The sequence below is a fragment of the Bradysia coprophila genome, chromosome IV (assembly GCF_014529535.1).
Source record: "Bradysia coprophila strain Holo2 chromosome IV, BU_Bcop_v1, whole genome shotgun sequence".
Taxonomy (NCBI): domain Eukaryota; kingdom Metazoa; phylum Arthropoda; class Insecta; order Diptera; family Sciaridae; genus Bradysia; species Bradysia coprophila.
The window spans coordinates 2,737,895-2,760,564 of NC_050738.1; the positions used below are offsets into that span (position 1 = coordinate 2,737,895).

The following is a 22,670-nucleotide window of genomic DNA, read 5'->3' on the forward strand; positions in this document are numbered from 1 at the left end:
TAGTCCTCATGTCTAACAAAAAATATCTCACGAAAGTCCTCACAAACATTCTCAATCCTCAACGTAGTCCTCATGTCTAACGAAAAATATCTCACGAAAATTCTCAAGCCTCAGCGTAGTCCTCATGTCTAACGAAAAATATCTCACGAAAATTCTCAAGCCTCAACATAGTCCTCATGTCTAACGAAAAATATCTCACGAAAATTCTCAAGCCTCAACATAGTCCTCATGTCTAACAAAAAATATCTCACGAAAGTCCTCACAAACATTCTCAATCCTCAACGTAGTCCTCATGTCTAACGAAAAATATCTCACGAAAATTCTCAAGCCTCAGCGTAGTCCTCATGTCTAACGAATAATATCTCACGAAAATTCTCAAGCCTCAGCGTAGTCCTCATGTCTAACGAAAAATATCTCACGAAAATTCTCAAGCCTCAACATAGTCCTCATGTCTAACGAAAAATATCTCACGAAAGTCCTCACAAACATTCTCAATCCTCAACGTAGTCCTCATGTCTAACGAAAAATATCTCACGAAAATTCTCAAGCCTCAGCGTAGTCCTCATGTCTAACGAAAAATATCTCACGAAAATTCTCAAGCCTCAACATAGTCCTCATGTCTAACGAAAAATATCTCACGAAAATTCTCAAGCCTCAACATAGTCCTCATGTCTAACAAAAAATATCTCACGAAAGTCCTCACAAACATTCTCAATCCTCAACGTAGTCCTCATGTCTAACGAAAAATATCTCACGAAAATTCTCAAGCCTCAGCGTAGTCCTCATGTCTAACGAAAAATATCTCACGAAAATTCTCAAGCCTCAGCGTAGTCCTCATGTCTAACGAAAAATATCTCACGAAAATTCTCAAGCCTCAACATAGTCCTCATGTCTAACGAAAAATATCTCACGAAAGTCCTCACAAACATTCTCAATCCTCAACGTAGTCCTCATGTCTAACGAAAAATATCTCACGAAAATTCTCAAGCCTCAGCGTAGTCCTCATGTCTAACGAATAATATCTCACGAAAATTCTCAAGCCTCAGCGTAGTCCTCATGTCTAACGAATAATATCTCACGAAAGTCCTCACAAACATTCTCAATCCTCAACGTAGTCCTCATGTCTAACGAAAAATATCTCACGAAAATTCTCAAGCCTCAGCGTAGTCCTCATGTCTAACGAATAATATCTCACGAAAATTCTCAAGCCTCAACATAGTCCTCATGTCTAACGAAAAATATCTCACGAAAATTCTCAAGCCTCAACATAGTCCTCATGTCTAACAAAAAATATCTCACGAAAGTCCTCACAAACATTCTCAATCCTCAACGTAGTCCTCATGTCTAACGAAAAATATCTCACGAAAATTCTCAAGCCTCAGCGTAGTCCTCATGTCTAACGAATAATATCTCACGAAAATTCTCAAGCCTCAGCGTAGTCCTCATGTCTAACGAAAAATATCTCACGAAAATTCTCAAGCCTCAACATAGTCCTCATGTCTAACGAAAAATATCTCACGAAAATTCTCAAGCCTCAACATAGTCCTCATGTCTAACAAAAAATATCTCACGAAAGTCCTCACAAACATTCTCAATCCTCAACGTAGTCCTCATGTCTAACGAAAAATATCTCACGAAAATTCTCAAGCCTCAGCGTAGTCCTCATGTCTAACGAATAATATCTCACAAACATTCTCAATCCTCAACGTAGTCCTCATGTCTAACGAAAAATATCTCACGAAAATTCTCAAGCCTCAGCGTAGTCCTCATGTCTAACGAAAAATATCTCACAAACATTCTCAATCCTCAACGTAGTCCTCATGTCTAACGAAAAATATCTCAGGAAAATTCTCAAGCCTCAGCGTAGTCCTCATGTCTAACGAAAAATATCTCACGAAAATTCTCAAGCTTCAGCGTAGTCCTCATGTCTAACGAAAAATATCTCACGAAAATTCTCAAGCCTCAGCGTAGTCCTCATGTCTAACGAAAAATATCTCACAAACATTCTCAATCCTCAACGTAGTCCTCATGTCTAACGAAAAATATCTCACGAAAATTCTCAAGCCTCAGCGTAGTCCTCATGTCTAACGAATAATATCTCACAAACATTCTCAATCCTCAACGTAGTCCTCATGTCTAACGAAAAATATCTCACGAAAATTCTCAAGCCTCAACATAGTCCTCATGTCTAACAAAAAATATCTCACGAAAGTCCTCACAAACATTCTCAATCCTCAACGTAGTCCTCATGTCTAACGAAAAATATCTCACGAAAATTCTCAAGCCTCAGCGTAGTCCTCATGTCTAACGAATAATATCTCACAAACATTCTCAATCCTCAACGTAGTCCTCATGTCTAACGAAAAATATCTCACGAAAATTCTCAAGCCTCAGCGTAGTCCTCATGTCTAACGAAAAATATCTCACAAACATTCTCAATCCTCAACGTAGTCCTCATGTCTAACGAAAAATATCTCAGGAAAATTCTCAAGCCTCAGCGTAGTCCTCATGTCTAACGAAAAATATCTCACGAAAATTCTCAAGCCTCAACATAGTCCTCATGTCTAACGAAAAATATCTCACGAAAATTCTCAAGCCTCAGCGTAGTCCTCATGTCTAACGAATAATATCTCACGAAAATTCTCAAGCCTCAACATAGTCCTCATGTCTAACGAAAAATATCTCACGAAAATTCTCAAGCCTCAACATAGTCCTCATGTCTAACGAAAAATATCTCACGAAAGTCCTCACAAACATTCTCAATCCTCAACGTAGTCCTCATGTCTAACGAAAAATATCTCACGAAAATTCTCAAGCCTCAGCGTAGTCCTCATGTCTAACGAATAATATCTCACGAAAATTCTCAAGCCTCAGCGTAGTCCTCATGTCTAACGAAAAATATCTCACGAAAGTCCTCACAAACATTCTCAATCCTCAACGTAGTCCTCATGTCTAACGAAAAATATCTCACGAAAATTCTCAAGCCTCAGCGTAGTCCTCATGTCTAACGAATAATATCTCACGAAAATTCTCAAGCCTCAACATAGTCCTCATGTCTAACGAAAAATATCTCACGAAAGTCCTCACAAACATTCTCAATCCTCAACGTAGTCCTCATGTCTAACGAAAAATATCTCACGAAAATTCTCAAGCCTCAGCGTAGTCCTCATGTCTAACGAATAATATCTCACGAAAATTCTCAAGCCTCAACATAGTCCTCATGTCTAACGAAAAATATCTCACGAAAGTCCTCACAAACATTCTCAATCCTCAACGTAGTCCTCATGTCTAACGAAAAATATCTCACGAAAATTCTCAAGCCTCAGCGTAGTCCTCATGTCTAACGAATAATATCTCACGAAAATTCTCAAGCCTCAGCGTAGTCCTCATGTCTAACGAAAAATATCTCACGAAAGTCCTCACAAACATTCTCAATCCTCAACGTAGTCCTCATGTCTAACGAAAAATATCTCACGAAAATTCTCAAGCCTCAGCGTAGTCCTCATGTCTAACGAATAATATCTCACGAAAATTCTCAAGCCTCAACATAGTCCTCATGTCTAACAAAAAATATCTCACGAAAGTCCTCACAAACATTCTCAATCCTCAACGTAGTCCTCATGTCTAACGAAAAATATCTCACGAAAATTCTCAAGCCTCAGCGTAGTCCTCATGTCTAACGAAAAATATCTCACGAAAATTCTCAAGCCTCAACATAGTCCTCATGTCTAACGAAAAATATCTCACGAAAATTCTCAAGCCTCAACATAGTCCTCATGTCTAACAAAAAATATCTCACGAAAGTCCTCACAAACATTCTCAATCCTCAACGTAGTCCTCATGTCTAACGAAAAATATCTCACGAAAATTCTCAAGCCTCAGCGTAGTCCTCATGTCTAACGAATAATATCTCACGAAAATTCTCAAGCCTCAGCGTAGTCCTCATGTCTAACGAAAAATATCTCACGAAAATTCTCAAGCCTCAACATAGTCCTCATGTCTAACGAAAAATATCTCACGAAAATTCTCAAGCCTCAACATAGTCCTCATGTCTAACAAAAAATATCTCACGAAAGTCCTCACAAACATTCTCAATCCTCAACGTAGTCCTCATGTCTAACGAAAAATATCTCACGAAAATTCTCAAGCCTCAGCGTAGTCCTCATGTCTAACGAATAATATCTCACAAACATTCTCAATCCTCAACGTAGTCCTCATGTCTAACGAAAAATATCTCACGAAAATTCTCAAGCCTCAGCGTAGTCCTCATGTCTAACGAAAAATATCTCACAAACATTCTCAATCCTCAACGTAGTCCTCATGTCTAACGAAAAATATCTCAGGAAAATTCTCAAGCCTCAGCGTAGTCCTCATGTCTAACGAAAAATATCTCACGAAAATTCTCAAGCTTCAGCGTAGTCCTCATGTCTAACGAAAAATATCTCACGAAAATTCTCAAGCCTCAGCGTAGTCCTCATGTCTAACGAAAAATATCTCACAAACATTCTCAATCCTCAACGTAGTCCTCATGTCTAACGAAAAATATCTCACGAAAATTCTCAAGCCTCAGCGTAGTCCTCATGTCTAACGAATAATATCTCACAAACATTCTCAATCCTCAACGTAGTCCTCATGTCTAACGAAAAATATCTCACGAAAATTCTCAAGCCTCAACATAGTCCTCATGTCTAACAAAAAATATCTCACGAAAGTCCTCACAAACATTCTCAATCCTCAACGTAGTCCTCATGTCTAACGAAAAATATCTCACGAAAATTCTCAAGCCTCAGCGTAGTCCTCATGTCTAACGAATAATATCTCACAAACATTCTCAATCCTCAACGTAGTCCTCATGTCTAACGAAAAATATCTCACGAAAATTCTCAAGCCTCAGCGTAGTCCTCATGTCTAACGAAAAATATCTCACAAACATTCTCAATCCTCAACGTAGTCCTCATGTCTAACGAAAAATATCTCAGGAAAATTCTCAAGCCTCAGCGTAGTCCTCATGTCTAACGAAAAATATCTCACGAAAATTCTCAAGCTTCAGCGTAGTCCTCATGTCTAACGAAAAATATCTCACGAAAATTCTCAAGCCTCAGCGTAGTCCTCATGTCTAACGAAAAATATCTCACGAAAATTCTCAAGCCTCAACATAGTCCTCATGTCTAACAAAAAATATCTCACGAAAGTCCTCACAAACATTCTCAATCCTCAACGTAGTCCTCATGTCTAACGAAAAATATCTCACGAAAATTCTCAAGCCTCAGCGTAGTCCTCATGTCTAACGAAAAATATCTCACGAAAATTCTCAAGCCTCAGCGTAGTCCTCATGTCTAACGAAAAATATCTCACGAAAATTCTCAAGCCTCAGCGTAGTCCTCATGTCTAACGAAAAATATCTCACGAAAATTCTCAAGCCTCAACATAGTCCTCATGTCTAACAAAAAATATCTCACGAAAGTCCTCACAAACATTCTCAATCCTCAACGTAGTCCTCATGTCTAACGAAAAATATCTCAGGAAAATTCTCAAGCCTCAGCGTAGTCCTCATGTCTAACGAAAAATATCTCACGAAAATTCTCAAGCTTCAGCGTAGTCCTCATGTCTAACGAAAAATATCTCACGAAAATTCTCAAGCCTCAGCGTAGTCCTCATGTCTAACGAAAAATATCTCACGAAAATTCTCAAGCCTCAGCGTAGTCCTCATGTCTAACGAAAAATATCTCACGAAAATTCTCAAGCCTCAGCGTAGTCCTCATGTCTAACGAAAAATATCTCACGAAAATTCTCAAGCCTCAGCGTAGTCCTCATGTCTAACAAAAAATATCTCACGAAAGTCCTCACAAACATTCTCAATCCTCAACGTAGTCCTCATGTCTAACGAAAAATATCTCACGAAAATTCTCAAGCCTCAGCGTAGTCCTCATGTCTAACGAAAAATATCTCACGAAAATTCTCAAGCCTCAGCGTAGTCCTCATGTCTAACGAAAAATATCTCACGAAAATTCTCAAGCCTCAGCGTAGTCCTCATGTCTAACGAAAAATATCTCACGAAAATTCTCAAGCCTCAACATAGTCCTCATGTCTAACAAAAAATATCTCACGAAAGTCCTCACAAACATTCTCAATCCTCAACGTAGTCCTCATGTCTAACGAAAAATATCTCAGGAAAATTCTCAAGCCTCAGCGTAGTCCTCATGTCTAACGAAAAATATCTCACGAAAATTCTCAAGCTTCAGCGTAGTCCTCATGTCTAACGAAAAATATCTCACGAAAATTCTCAAGCCTCAGCGTAGTCCTCATGTCTAACGAAAAATATCTCACAAACATTCTCAATCCTCAACGTAGTCCTCATGTCTAACGAAAAATATCTCACGAAAATTCTCAAGCCTCAGCGTAGTCCTCATGTCTAACGAAAAATATCTAACGAAAATTCTCAAGCCTCAACATAGTTCTCATGTCTAACAAAAAATATCTCACGAAAGTCCTCAAGCCTCAGCGTAGTCCTCATGTCTAACGAAAAATATCTCACGAAAATTCTCAAGCTTCAGCGTAGTCCTCATGTCTAACGAAAAATATCTCACGAAAATTCTCAAGCCTCAGCGTAGTCCTCATGTCTAACGAAAAATATCTCACGAAAATTCTCAAGCTTCAGCGTAGTCCTCATGTCTAACGAAAAATATCTCAGGAAAATTCTCAAGCCTCAGCGTAGTCCTCATGTCTAACGAAAAATATCTCACGAAAATTCTCAAGCCTCAGCGTAGTCCTCATGTCTAACGAAAAATATCTAACGAAAATTCTCAAGCCTCAGCGTAGTCCTCATGTCTAACGAAAAATATCTCACGAAAATTCTCAAGCCTCAGCGTAGTCCTCATGTCTAACGAAAAATATCTCACGAAAATTCTCAAGCTTCAGCGTAGTCCTCATGTCTAACGAAAAATATCTCACGAAAATTCTCAAGCTTCAGCGTAGTCCTCATGTCTAACGAAAAATATCTCACGAAAATTCTCAAGCCTCAGCGTAGTCCTCATGTCTAACGAAAAATATCTCACGAAAATTCTCAAGCTTCAGCGTAGTCCTCATGTCTAACGAAAAATATCTCAGGAAAATTCTCAAGCCTCAGCGTAGTCCTCATGTCTAACGAAAAATATCTCACGAAAATTCTCAAGCCTCAGCGTAGTCCTCATGTCTAACGAAAAATATCTCACGAAAATTCTCAAGCCTCAGCGTAGTCCTCATGTCTAACGAAAAATATCTCACGAAAATTCTCAAGCTTCAGCGTAGTCCTCATGTCTAACGAAAAATATCTCAGGAAAATTCTCAAGCCTCAACATAGTTCTCATGTCTAACAAAAAATATCTCACGAAAATACTCATGTCTCACAAAGTCTTCACGTCTGCAGCGCCACAAATCCTCAATCCTCAAATTTTAAACTTTACCAATATCTCACCAATCCTCAATCAATCCTCAGCCAAGATTTGAGACTTTGAGATACCTCAAACTGTTCTCAATTGAGACTTTATTTTTACTCGGGATATCATCTGTTATCGACACTGGCGACCAAATAAACGACAACAATTGACTTTTACGGCCTTATATGGTAGCGGTATGTTAAAGCTAGTGAAGTAAAAGATTTGGCTTCACTTTTCGGAAAAATCAAAATAAGTAACAGATTCGACAAGTGTATTGATGAAAATGTTTACCTTCTGCGAAGTTAACGGCGTGAACGATCAAATCCAACTAGATCCTTAGTCCTTCGCATATTTCCCAAGGAATTACTCCCTCGATGCGGGTACATATCAAGTGAATCCGTTGTTGTGCTGTAGTTACGCGGTTAGTTTGTAAAGATCTTTTGTTGAATAAATTGAATTGAAAGTTGTCTTACAACGAGTAAAGGTCATCGAAGCTACTGTTGAATTATAAAATCGCAATCTGTTTCATTTAAAGAGAATACAATAAAGACTTAGTGTGGAAAAAATGATGTTATTGCTTTGCATCTATTTCTGATTAACAAAAATTTGATAGAGATGCATGCACAACGGAATGAATTTAACGTTTCGTTCTTTTATTGCTTCAATTGATGTGTCCAAATGGCTGGATGCAATGACTTTAGCAAGGGCGCCAAGATGACGATAATATTATATAAGCTCGAACAAACACTATCAGACATTTAACCAGAGGATGAATGAAGTCTTTCTGGCGCCATCAATAATACTTTTAAGGGGAAAGAAAACTGAACATCAATACACGTACAGACGTTTAGCCTCGTAGCGTCATATACACACGAAAATGATATACGTACACATTGCCATGTCCGAGGTATCAAATTTCTTTCTTCTTTTCTAACAAACAGTAAAAATACCAAAAGGAAACCGACTGTTTTTCAATTCTATTGTTTCGGAGACAGTTGATCTCCATCGTTTTCTTGTTTTGTTCGTTCGTAGAAATATGTCCCTGTCGCAGCGCCAAGAGTTTTGTTTTTCAATCCACAACCTTGATACAAAATTGTCACAAATATGTTGTGTGGTGTCGAATTTATTGTACGGTGGGTGGAAGTTGGTATGAAATTTCAGTTTTTACCATTTATTTTTCAAGAAATAGATTTTTGGCTGCTTAATGTTGAGTAGGCGGTGGAAACACATGTTGACGAGCCAATTGGTTCACTTTTACTTCAAATTGGAGTCAAGTTTCTTTAAAAACAAGGCATCAGAACAGTCGGAGCGTTTGCTGCGACTTAGCCCCGTACGATCCGTAATCCTATTTCGTCCGTAACCATAATACGTCCGTAGCCGTAATACGCCCGGAACCCTAATACGTCTACAACCCTCTAATGCGTCTGTTACCAAAATGCAAGTCAAGTTGGGCATGGTCAAATTTACTGAAAGTGTTCATTTTTAAAATTGCGCATAGCGCAATTACGAAAGCCCGTACGAAGTACCAACAATTTACGACATTATTTTATAAACCCAAATTTTTTTGCCAACTTTCCATTGGGTATTCAATTACCTCTCAAATAAAACAAAAACTAGCAAAATCGGTTGAGATTTACTCGATTTATGTGCAAAAAGCACTTAGGGCCGAGTAGCGGCCTTAGTCCAAGGGCGCAAATTTGAAACTTTTTTTGCCATCATTCTATTCGGCATTCAATTATCTCTCAAATGAAACAAAAACTAGCAAAATCGGATGAGATTTACTCGATTTATGTGCAAAAAACACTTAGGGCCGAGTAGCGGCCTTAGTCCAAGGGCCCAAATTTGAAAAAATTTTCGCCACGTTCTTTTCGGTATTCAATTACCTTCCATAAAAAACTAAATCTAGCAAAATCGGATGAGATTTACTCGATTTATGTGCAAAAAACACTTAGGGCCGAGTAGCGACCTTAGTCCAAGGGCCCAAATTTGAAACTTTTTTAGCCACGTTCTTTTCGGTATTCAATTACCTTCCATAAAAAACTAAATCTGGCAAAATCGGATGAGATTTACTCGATTTATGTGCAAAAAAAACACTTAGGGCCGAGTAGCGGCCTTAGTCTAAGGGCCCAAATTTGAAACTTTTTTCTCCACGTTATTTTCGGTATTCAATTACCTTCCATAAAAAACTAAATCTAGCAAAATCGGATGAGATTTACTCGATTTATGTGCAAAAAACACTTAGGGCCGCGTAACGACCTTTGAGCCCTCGCAACAAGCCCGGGTTGCATCCTACCCAAAAACAATGTTCAGCAACTTTGTTCTACTCGTCAATACCTTTCATTTGATATATTACAAGTAGCTATTGCGTGCGTATTTCGGTAGATATCGTCGAAAGACTGAAAAACACCTATAGGGCCCTAGCTCTGGAAGGGCCGACCCTACCATGCCCATTTTCGAACTTGACCTTACTTTTGTCGATACCAATCGGGGAAAAAAAGAATTTTGAAAAAGGGTTGTGATTTGCTCCAGCTAGAGGGGTCACGGACGGACGGACGGACGTACGGACGGATGGACGGACGGACGGACGGACGGACGGACGGACGGACGGACGGACATTTTTTTTATTGCGGATTCGTCATCTATGAACATAACCAAATGCTTTGCCCTTACTGTCTGCTTCCAATTCGACGTGTTACAAACGGCATATTAATCTTATAAGCCCCCAGTACTTCGTACGGGGCTAAAAATGTTTTTCATTTAGACGCATTTGCTTGCAATCAATAGGGGTAAACCATTACGGTTAGTAAAGTTCGTGAGTATGGCGACTTCGTTGACCTTTGACATAAAATATATGGGAGAAATGTCAAAAGCTCACGAAATTGCAATACTTACGAATCAATCTACTGTCATTACTACAATGATTCCATTGGACTGTAGACATAACTTCCACAAAAGGTGTAAACTGTGGGGAAAATGTTTGGTCAGTATTTTAAGCTACGAGAAGTGTAAAGGGTATAAAAAGTTTGGAATTGACTGTTGCCAGGTCGCCTTCAATTTGAAATGCAAATTTACAACACATGAAAACGAAAAATATCCAAGCGGAACCATAATGTGCTTATTATCAGACTTAAATTGATAATAGCAGTCACCACTATTGAATAGTGAAGAAATATAACCAGTGCAATACAAAGCAGATGTAACATTGATTATAGTCAGTTCATACAATCTTGACCCAAAAACAGTAGGGTGTAGGGTGAACTTTCTGTGAGAAACTTATGTGAAAAATTTGACCCAAAAACGAGTGTTACTATTTCACTTAGGGGCCATTCAAATAGTGCGCACGCACTTAAGAGGGAGGAGGGGGTTTGAAATTGGAACTTTTTATATGGAAAATCGCGTGCGAAACGGGGGGGAGGGGGTCAAAAAATGACCGCACACTGCGTGCGCACTTTATGAATGGCCCCTTAGGCATATTTTTGTGAGGATTTTTTTTGAACTGGACTAATGTTGTTATATGTAAAAAATGTTCAAAAAATCGAAGTATAAGATTTTATTGGCACCAATCTCTTGAAAATACTTAGATCACATGAAGTAGTAGATCCCATAGTAAAACTGTTGTAATGCTCCGTCTATCCGTCTTTGGTTAATACAATTTTAGAACATTAAAACCTTTGTCGAACAAAAACATTTTGCGAAGTTTTTGTTTCATTTTCACTGATACGATAGTATACTTTACTACTAAATCTCTCGTCGTTCCATATGGCTACTCTGAAGGACATTTACTTCGGTAGGCCCGTAGTGCTAAGCCCGATTCATACTAAAAGTTTTGGTCTAAAACCAATTTCTCATGTCCGTTTGTCTAGCCGCTTGCTATACGAAATGAATACCCTCGACTTTATCCCTTTTCTTTAACTCATTTCATTTCGTTTACACAAAGTTCACATCATAACCGCCATCTTCATACCACTTCATTGCATCACAAATATCACTTTTTCCGCCGTCCACTTCTGATCACAGCAAAACTTTGTCAAAGAAAAAAAAATCTCAGCAAAGATGTGTCCTTCGACCGACGTACATTTTATGTAACAATTTTATTGTGACCATGTACAAATGGGTGGTTTTTTCCGTCCCGCACATGAAGCGTGGTCGTTCAGTTGATGTGAAAGTAGTTCACAATAGCAGTTTTCTGCGACGTTAATGTATGCTCGCAGAGATTTAGTCTGACTCGAAACTTTGTACAGAGAGGTTGAAAATACTGAATTCAATTTTTAGATGCTTAATTGCAAGGAAGGAAATTTTTCATTCAAAATTTTATAAAAACTGTAAAATCCAAATAAATTAAAGTGACGAGAGAGAAGTGAATTTAGTTTAATTGGTAACATGTGTACTGCAATGCATGTTTTTATGATAGCCTTGATGGTTCAATCGGGTCAGTGATAACCAAAATTTTAAATAAAAAATTTGGTTTAAAATATTTTTTATGTTTTTAAAGGTCTGGCTATCAAATGTTTTAATTGTATATCTGAGATGGATAAAGAATGTGACAAAATGAATGATCAGAGTGTGCCAACACAGGTATGAGACCATAAACATAACCGTAAAATGTATACAACCAAAGCACCTAGCAGGGTAATAGAAAAAAATAGAGATGCGAATATTTACATACCTTGTTTTCTTAATGTCATTGCAAAATTACCATTAGGGCTGCTAATTGGTATCAAAATACTACAATATTTGACGTGAAAAAACCTATATTCCCCTGCTAGGTGCTTTGACACAAGGTCACAGAAGTTCTAAGCAGAAAATTCGGGTTTTCAAGACAACTGCGTCTGTGAAAGGTTAACTATTTCAGTTTACAAATTTGTTTCAAGAGACTCGTATTTTTCGCAGAGATTTCACTTCAGATCAAACAGTCATTTTAACGAACGGGGCAACGTTGTTCATTAAATATTCTACAAAAATGGGTTTCTTGTTGTAGCCTAGAGAACGTTATTGGTAATTCATTACTGACAAATATTCTCAAAAATACGTCTTGTTGTAGCCATCATTTTTAACATTTGAAGAACGACAAGTGCTTCTAGAATTCTTAAATCAGGTGGCCTATGGTATAAGTGTCTATTGCAAATCTTTTACTTCATTTGATTTATCATTTTTTATCACAATATAAGAGAACATGAGTATGAACTGAGTGCTTATTTTTGTCGCTGTTATTGTCATCATATGACAAACGAATTCTAAATCGATATTTATTTCAATAAGCTCGATTTTCATACAAACTGGTCGATTTCAGTTACTTTTCAATAACCAGAAAAATTGAACCAGACAAATTAAAAGAAAATTTTTGGAAGCATTCCTTTGTTCAAATTTTTCGTTAGGTCCCTCATGCAACTTACGTCTGAAAAGTTATGTGTTCTACATGAAAAATGGAATTTAGATTTCGATGGGCCCAGAGGACTTTTATATTTCAACGAAAAAACAAAGTGTTCAAGTAAATTTTCAGCAAAAATCTGTTCAAGGAATGCGATGACGCGAAACAAGCAGAACTCGAAAGGCAGTTTCAAAATGAAGGCAGACATTTTCTGTTAAGGATATCGGACATTTATTACCACCGACCACCAAACAGTAAAACTGACTCTGTCCCAATGGTATGCCAAAAATTAGTTGGCACCGACGGTAATTCACTACCGACCAAAAGTCGGATATTTTTTGGTGAAAGAAATTTAATTTTTGAAATTGCATCATCCCCGATTTAGACAAAGAAAACCGAATGGTCGTACGGCGCTGTCAACTCGCGAACGTTGAGTGTAATGACAGCTACGCACTATTGGCTGCACATTTTTCTAATGAGTATAAAGTTGAGGTGTGTGAGATATGCAAAGATAAGGATGGTTGTAACGGTTCTTCGAGTAATCAGACTTTCGGTGTGGTATTTGGTATCGCAGTCGTGATTGTTAGTGTATGTAGACATTTAAGTTTGTAAAAAAAAAATTAAGGAAAAATTATTTGATTCAATTAAACTTAAGCAAAATTTTGAGTATTTAAGAAAATTTGTCTGTTTAAGAGTTGTTAATATTGCAATTGAAAGTTTAAAAAAAATGAGATTTAATTAAAACGTCATGGTTCACCCACTATGCCTTCTTAACAGATAAAAGAGAAAAGAAATATTGTAAGTGCACAGAAGTACCTTTGTAAAACCAAAAAAAGAAGAAAACAAAAAATCGAATCGAATTTTCAATTGAATTTGTTTTTCCACAAATATTTGTTTTTGTTATTTAAGAGGCACCGATGCTTTTCTGAAAAGCATACATTTGGGCGTTTTTTAAAAACTGGATTTTAGTTTTTTTTTGTTGAATCTCTTCACCAGAATCAATAATGTACGACCGCGAATGTGGTAGCTTTGAATAAAAATTAGTTTTGGTTGCATCAATTTGACCAGCCCTGAGAAATCTGAGCAGTTTATGAAAATTTCGTTAAACTCACGTTTCTCAGACGGTCAAATAACTAACTTTTATTTAAAGCTAACAAATTCGTGGTCGTTATTGCGGCCGTACATTTTTCGAAAGGGATTCTAATGAAAATTTTTTCTAAAAAATGAAATAATAGACACGCAAATATAGGCTACAATTTTAGCTGAGAACCGATGCCTCTTAACACCAACAACCAAAAGAACATCTAGTTACAGTCGCGGCGATGTAAATCTGTACCAAATGCTCTGTTATGCAAGGCTGTAAACTTTCTAATAAAATGCCAATCTGCGTGACCTCCCCAAGTTTACAGCCTTACTGTTATGTGGGAAACATTCCACAAAATCAAGTATTGTGTTGTATGGTTGCCGTATTGTCCTACGACTGTAAACAGATTTTTTTTTAAAATAATAGTTTATTATTGCTTACTGCGTTTTAAATCGTCCATTAATACCGAGTGAAGCGAGGTATTAATGTGAGATGTAAAACCCAGTAAGCAATACGATGATTTATTGTGTACGCGAAAAAAGTATCAAAAAAGTGAACGCAGCTTACAATTAATTAGTAGAGTATAATGAAGAAAGAGAAAGAAATATTTTGACAAGTACTCCAAGGCAAGATATAATAAACTGGCCTTCGGTCTTCTCACTCGTAACATGTTGAAAGAGAAGCAAATACTTTGACAAGTACTCCAAGGCAAGTTATAATTAAATTCTTCGGTTTTCTCACTCTGATCATTACACTCTATAACACTCGGTAAATCTCGGTTCACAAACACGCATTCTCATGTTACGATACTCTCCTCGAATTTTTAAAAATCGTTTTCCGAGCCTCGTGATCTAAATAACTATTAAATGTATCATTTACAATGCGCGTACACAATAAAACAAATTATATTACTATCTCGATTGATTGGACGATTGAAACATTTGTAAATGAATGAATTACTATAAAAGAAATGTTTTCGTATGAAGTAACAGTACTGTAAATGTAAATAAATCACTCAATTAAAAAGCAAGAAAATTAGCGTCTAGGATTTAAGCTGACTTTGCAAACAATAGATTTTATTTTGCACGATTGATATATTAGTGACAATACCAAAAACTCTGCAAACCAAAATCGACAATTGGCGGTAGACTCTACGTATCTACTGATATTCATTTGGCAAAAATAGTCAGCCAGACTATTCCATTTATTTTACTAGGTCAGCGTACAGTCAGAGGCAATGAAATTTCAGCATGAGTTTGCTTCAGCTGTTTCTCAGCTGATCCACACATACACTCAAAACTGCTTATACGGTTGAAGCTGCTAAACGCATGTGGTAAAACCGTATAAAGAAGACGGCAAAGACATGTAAACAGTTTTTATTGATTGTTTGCATCAGCTGAAACCTGGAAAACAGCTGCAGCAAATTCGTGCTGAAATTTCACGGCCTCTAACTGTAATCAAAATTGTGTTTCCAAAATTGTGCAAAGTTTTTGTTAGTTAGGTGTGCGTCCGATATTTTCAAAAATCGACTAAAATTCGAATAAAATGCACCACACTCGGAATTGGTGTATTCTTTCAATTTCAGAATGCTCAAGGTCATACCGTTAGAAACAGAGAAAAAAACAGCAATCAACATCCATATATTGGACAATACTACGATTAATTCTTGTAATTTCTCTCTATAAATAAATTTTTAAAAATCGTGTTTAATGTTTGAAATCGCTGGAAAAAATCCGTTACACATAAGTGAGTATTTTTCATTCAATCATCTTTTAGCATTTAAGTTGAATCGATTTCTTCGTATAAATAAACTATTCATGGGAATTGTCAAGAATCAGTTTATAATAAACTTTTCGTTGTAGAATAGTGTCTGTACAGTAAATTGAAAAAAATAAAATAAAATCAATTTCAATGTTGTAGCCGAGGTTGTAGCGTGTTGATGCGCTTCCCTTACATTCGTATTATAAATAATTGTTTTTTTTTCTTCTTGATTTTGATGATTGCGTTTTAAAAATTAAGAAATTTAAAATTAAGGAGTCAAATCAAGGCCACAAATAAATTTGTTTTAGAATTAAGTTTCGCACGAGAAACATCTATCAATCTCTGTTTAGCTCAACGCAAGGAACGATAGACTCTGTGGCGTCAATTTGAACGACTTCTACGAGGTTAATGATTCTTTATGACAAAGACTAACGGGATTTATAGATTGCCCTCTTCATTCGGTCACTAATTCGGAACTCCAATCAAGCTAAATGTGTTGATAATATGACTATTCGATGTGACGAAATAAAAACTAACTTCCAAAGTTAATAAAAATTGTTTCATTCTCTACGTCATCTAGTGTCTAGATTTAGTTTACGAGATATAGCTGCAACAGGCGTACATGACTTACACTGAACTATTGTTCAGTATCACGAGTTACAGAAACTGGTTTCTGTATAGAAGGTAAGTCTTTTCGTGAGTCGAACGCGGTAAAATTGAGCCAAATCTGAAAATTTTACAAAATCCTCAGATCAGGTTTCAGGTAACCTGAAAATTTCATGCAAATATTTCACACCTGACCCGACATGATAGCTTTCAAACTTAGGATTCAAGTCAGGTCAAGGTTCAGGTCAGTCCTGTGTATCGACATCGTTGAAAATACCGTCAAACCAGGGACTATTTTCAGTAAAATCCCTGATTTCATGTCGGATCAAACAATTTGCGAAACATTTAGTCATCCACAGCGATGGTAAGCAAAGCGAATCAAACAAAATCTTTTACTTCAATTGTTTTAACATACCGTTTGCTATATAGTACGACCACATTATTGAGTGTTTATCGTATAATTTTGTCGTCGCCGTCGATTACAGATGAATGTAAACTAGACTTTTGTCTAGTACAAATCCATACTACTTAATGTTCAAATAAAGGGATGTGAAGAAACTGTTATTGAAGATAAAATTCTCTCATCGATTTACTGCAAAAATCTGTAATTTTTGTAACTTCATCAATATTTTCGTTAAAAACTTTCGACAGAATAATTGAAACAATTTTGCATCGGCTGTGCTTTCTCAAAACACCAAGAATAATAGCTGGATGAAGGACTTTAATGATCAACCCCATTATAAAATGTAGCAAATTCAAACTGTTACAATCAACGAATTACAGTAAAATTTGTTGGAAAACATGAGAGGGTTCACAACCGACAATGTGCAACATTCAATGTTCTCCAGTGTATATGTGTGTCGATGTGTAAAGAAACGTATAAGAGGCGCCAGTCTGTCGAATAGTAAATCTCTGAGTGGAGTCACTTTGGCGCCATCGAAACGACTGAAGGGGAGAGAAAGTACATCTGACACAGATATAAGTTTCGCATATCGTAAGAATTTACAAGGCGAGTCGTGTATTATTGCACGAAAACAATGCGAAAGCATAGTTTTGCAGCCAAACTGGACTAATTATATCAACGGGTGTGGAAACTATACAGTTTCAATGAAAGTTAATCCTTTCATTTGTTTCAGGCAATAGACATTGGTTTTCTACTTTATTGAAATGAAAATGAAAATGAGTTTGGTTGTGAGGGAAATGTAATTCTTTAGTCTTGGTGGTCCTAGCAGGAGATTATTGAATAGCTTCTAACGATGCAAATTCCAGAAATTATGCACAAAATTCAATCGAAACTTTCATTTTTATGTACTGCACCAGTTCCGACGTATAACCGACCCTCATTTCGATTTAAAATTTCGTTTGGGTGATGCTGTGCGTTTTGATTTGATTTTATCTTTTTCATGTCCCCCAATTGGCGCCGGAAACAGTTTCCTTCACACCAACACAGCATAAATAAGTCACCGAAAAACATATACATTCCGAAGACAGAAAATTCTGTCTGTTAGCAATTTGTGTGCGAACATAAACACAACTACGAGGAGGGTGGGTTTTTTCTATAGATTTATTTTGCTTAACAGATTATATGGTATGATCGTGTGACTATGGATGCGAAAACAGTTCACAATGATGCCTTTTCTCCGGAATGGCATACACTTTCTTCGTCAACTTTAGTTGGTCGTTGGTTTATGGAATTAGTCTGATGTGAACTTCTGCGAAGAGTAGACGAAACGAAACAGTATTCTCCAAATATTTTAATATTTAAAAATTTTCTAATTATAATAAGGTGCCGAGTGAGCGTATAAAATCTAATTAGTAACATGTGTGCTTCGATACAGATATTTGTGATTGCATTGTTGATTCAGTCGGGTCAGTGAAAATTTGTTGTTTTTTCTATTTTTTTTTTTGAATTTATAATTAACTGATAATGAAATTTGTTTTTTAAAGGTTTGGCTATCAAGTGCTTTAGTTGTGATTCAGATTCAAACCCACGATGTGGAAACATGACGGATCCAAATTTAGTAGCTTTGGTGAGTTTAAAACTTACAGTCGGAGACATTTGAAAATAACGGTTTTTCTGGGAAATATGATAAACGAAGTGTTTGTAGTCGGGGGGATATTTAAGCATTTGAAGTGTATACGTGTATTACTATAAAGTGAGGGAAGATGCATATCAGAAAATGAAAGGGGAAAATGTTTTTTTTTTCCTTTGACAAAAGAACTCACAGTACCATGACGTAATGTATTGCGTGCTTTACTCCCTCGTCAAGTTTATGTTGTTAAATATGACCTCATTTATGAATCACTGCCGACATAATGAGATAAATGGGAGTGGTGTCGTTTTTGGCAGTTGTTTGGAGGAATTATTGATTTCCAGTAATGGAATGCGGTTCAACGTTTGCGAATATTGATGATTTTCGGAAAACTTGTTGTTAGAAGACATATTTGCATTACTGAGGGATTTTGGTTTCCCCAATTATTCCTCACAATGATATTTCTGTTAACCTGCCACAGACGGCAGGCATATTAACAGCTTTATTATCTGATCTATTACTTCATTTGATCGAAGATCTTCAAAGTTTGATTTCAGAAATCTTTTATTTCATTTGTTTTGAACATGCTTTTTGCTATATAAGACCTCATCAGTCAGAGCTTGTCATTTATTATTGCTGTCGTTGTCGATAACAGATGACAGCCGTCTGTAACAGGTTAACATGCCGATCGGTCTTTGTTCGTCCTATTCAAAGGTCTATTTCAATATTTCAACATTGCAAGAGGACTGAGTGCTTTTGTCAGAGCTCCTTTCAGTGCTCTTGTTGTTGCGCAAAAATGTGAATGTTTTCAGACCTTTAAATTCGCTAGGCAACAATGGTTTTGTAAACAAATAGTGGCGCAGTACGTTAGATAGGTCCCAGTGCCCTGAGTTCAAAACACATATCTAGTGGTCCCAACGATGTCGAATGGTGCTGCTACAGCGACTTCACAAAAAATGAAAAGTAATGGAAAATAGACAGCTGCTGGTGCAGGAGGTGCCATGAGTTCCACAACTTCCTATACTTAGTACGATATCGAAGGAAGACAAAAATTACATTTTTTTATCCTTCTACGATATGTAACTAACAATATAGGTGATAGAGGTCTGTAGCTTACGGCACCCGATAGACATTCTGCACAAAAACCTGACACGTCATCATCGCTTTTTATTTTTTTTGTCAAGCGGCTACAGCATCGCCACAGACGTCATTGGAACCAATTGGAGAGTGTTCTTTTTGTGCACAAATGGTAGAAAAACCCAACCCATTCCATTCCCAAATACTATTGATAAACTGTTGAGGCATCAATTAGCCTTGCTTGTTAGAGAATGTTTTCATGATTTTCTATAATATTTACAGGATTGTGACTACGACAGGCTTATGGAACAGGAACAGAAGGAACTACGTAACTATAATCACCGTCACTGGTTGCTCAAAGCGTCTGATTTTCACGGTCGTATTTTAAAAAATGAAGTCGATGTGAAGTTGATTTGTCAGAAATTGGTCGGAACTGACGGTAATTTTCTATTTTCACAATTTTAAACATTTTACAACTAATACTCTTCCCGTCGTTGCGTCTCTCAGTAAACAACCATGTGACAATCGTACGCCGTTGCCAGATTGCTAATGAATTACCGTGTAATGCAAGCCGGTTTTCCAGAAACAATGCACATGTTGACTGTTACTTATGCGATGTAGATGGATGTAATGGTTCGACGCATAATTCTGTGCTCGGTATGCTGATTGCATTTGCGTCAGTGGTGGCTGTATTCAAACACCTTGTCTTTTAATCAGCTATAACAGAATTTTTTCTAAATTTTTTTGACGTTAGAATTAAGGAAAGTATCGGAGGAGAAGTTTTTGTACACAACAGTAAAAGTCAGCTTGTCAATAGAGGAAGATTTTTTTATCGATGAAAAAAATATCGGCTTGCCATCGCCTTCTAAGGTAAAAGCAAAATAAAATGATCGACTCTGGTTTTTGACAATGGAAATTCAATTGTCAAAAACCAGACTCGATCATTTTATTTTGCTTTCATTTTAAAATGACGGTCGATCTCTCTTTTCAATTAATTGTCATATTATAGCCGAGTTGATATGGGAGCTGCCTATACGGTCAGTTGCGAATTTCAATAAAATGGGAAATTCATAAAGAAATTTACGGTACCGGAAGTATCTCATCATGTCACTACAACAGGGCCTATTTTCGATAATTTAAATTATCGAAATTATCGAAAAATTATCAAAATTCTACAAAAGTAAATTTAAGAATTTCGATAATTTTTGGAGAATTTAGAGAATTTTTCGATAATTTCGATAATTTAAATTATCGAAAATAGGCCCTGCATTACAATGAAGCTATGTTTCCCCACCCTGCGCGTCTCGAAATTGGGAAAATTGATCAAAAAAGTCTGTGCATTTTAGAGACATTACAATGTCGATTACATCGATTAAAAAAGAATGTCGACGAGTTAGCATGCACTATTGACTATTGAGATCTATTATTAAGCTTTAATGTCCTCATCAACACATATTCCATGTTATTGTAAGAAGTAAATGGCAAAATTAATAGCTACAAATTGCTTACCAGAAAATCGATGTACTACGAACGAACAGTTAACATTTGAGTTGATTGATTGCACCCACCTAAAATTTATAAAATCTAAAAACTGGCAAGTCACATAATTGTAATAAAGCTTCTTGTATAAAGCTGTCCGTTGTTGTGTCTGTGATGTGCAATAAAATGTTTGAAATGCACTTTATGCCCTTCGAAAATTGAATTAAAATTAAATGTTGTATAGCGTGTGTCAGAGTTCCGCTGCCCATCAAACGATTATATTATTCTACAAGTTTGATCTTGAAGTGTCTCTCTGAGACACTTTCAATTCGGAAATTGTTTCATCAATTTGCATATTAAAGTAACCGAAAGTACTTGTAATAGCCACCAGTTTTACAAAATTTGTGTAAATTGAATTGTGTATGTAACTAGTCTTCTTTGCAAGGTTGAAGTTAAATTTCGATTTTTTTTTGTTTTGTTTTTCCGTTAAAACGAACAAAGGCTTGTTTGATAATTCAATTGATTGATAAAATTATCGATTATTTCCTTAGGATCGATTATCAATGTCTTGAAGAAATCGATTTTTTTATCGATAATCGATAAATATCGACTGATAATCGGCAATTCTGCCGTACAATTTGCATAAGAGACTCAATGAAAATTTTACACAAAAAATCATTTGTTTGAATTATTCACTACGTCTTTCAAGCAAATTACGGCAGAATTGTCGACTGATAATTCGATAATCAAATTATCAGTCGATATTCATCGCTTATCGATATTAGATCATCTTCAAGTCACTTAAGTTTCGTTCGTTCCTAAATTACTTTAATGTGGATGGCATTTGAAACGTCCTTAAGGTTATCTATTGATATTTTTCAGTGAACATGTCTAAACGCACATTAACTTGAATTATTAAAATATACAAATAGAGCCTCATACAGCATGCAATTGCAATACGCATATGGTTATTATAATTGTAATTTATTATAAATTATGTACTTGAGTGTATTGATAACGATAAATAAAAAGAATTTGATAAAACAGAAATTGACCTATAAATTGATTCGATGCATGTCGCTCAAATGCCTAATTTGTAAGGGTCAACACTGAAAGGTCCTTATATTGAATAAGAGAACTTTCTAGGAAATATGTAATACTACACCGTTGAGGACACTGATACATTTATTCAGGAAAAAGACCACTTTAGAGTGAAATCGGCAAATTTAATGCCTTTAAGAGTCACTGATATTATTGAGTTATAGATCATTCTGTTGAACTGTGGCGAGGAAAATGTAGTACTACGTTTGGTGAAACTCATTTTGTTGTCGACGCTCGAGGTCGTGAAGTAAGGGTCTGCCAAAAGGGGCCCAAATCGTTTTCTTGCTTTTAACTAGCCTTGAAGGTCTTGTAGAGACGTCCATTTTGAGTACACACCCCAAGGTCTATGTTGGCTGTTCATTGATTTTAGGTGAAATAGGTGATTTTCAAGTCAGCTTAGAGTCCTATTTCAGTACAATTTGGTACATGATAGTTGCTTCATAAAAAAACGAAAAATTTTACAGACATGCCGTAGAGCAATTTTTTGCTCAGAATAACGGTCGTTATCGATTAAAAATATTAAAACGTCATAAAGCAACAATTTTTTTTCTGCGCTTTCAGAATAATCTTGAAAATGTATGGAAAAAATCGTTTTTTTCACAGTCGACTATGGGGAAGGATCTAGTTGAAGACTAAGTAAAGTGGTTTCGATCTCTATTTAGGTCATAGAACTCAGTTCTGAAGTCATTTTGTGGGTACATTTTCAAAAAACTTTATCTTCGTTGAGGACAGCCGTGGTATGGTAA

The 22,670-nt window shown here is 36.4% G+C and overlaps 1 protein-coding gene and 1 long non-coding RNA gene across 4 annotated transcripts in view; one reads left to right on the forward strand and one right to left on the reverse strand.

Moving 5' to 3' along the window:
- LOC119066483 overlaps window positions 1–22,670 on the reverse strand; it is a 274,825-nt gene that overhangs the window by 201,007 nt on the left and 51,148 nt on the right. The gene's annotated exons all lie outside the window — the stretch shown is intronic.
- On the forward strand, window positions 11,599–20,231 carry LOC119066480. Of its 3 annotated transcripts, none has more exons than XM_037168989.1 (4): window positions 11,599–11,844; window positions 18,182–18,264; window positions 19,627–19,783; window positions 19,852–20,231. In XM_037168989.1, the coding sequence occupies exons 1-4, from the start codon at window positions 11,796–11,798 to the stop codon at window positions 20,055–20,057; spliced, it is 495 nt and encodes a 164-aa protein (XP_037024884.1). In that variant the 5' UTR covers window positions 11,599–11,795; the 3' UTR covers window positions 20,058–20,231. The 3 variants fall into 3 exon arrangements, 2 of the variants coding, with proteins under 2 accessions (XP_037024884.1, XP_037024883.1); XR_005085753.1 differs by lacking the exons at window positions 18,182–18,264; window positions 19,627–19,783; window positions 19,852–20,231 and adding exons at window positions 11,908–11,990; window positions 12,932–13,088; window positions 13,169–13,666 and having other exon boundaries at window positions 11,619–11,844; XM_037168988.1 differs by lacking the exon at window positions 11,599–11,844 and adding an exon at window positions 17,938–18,103.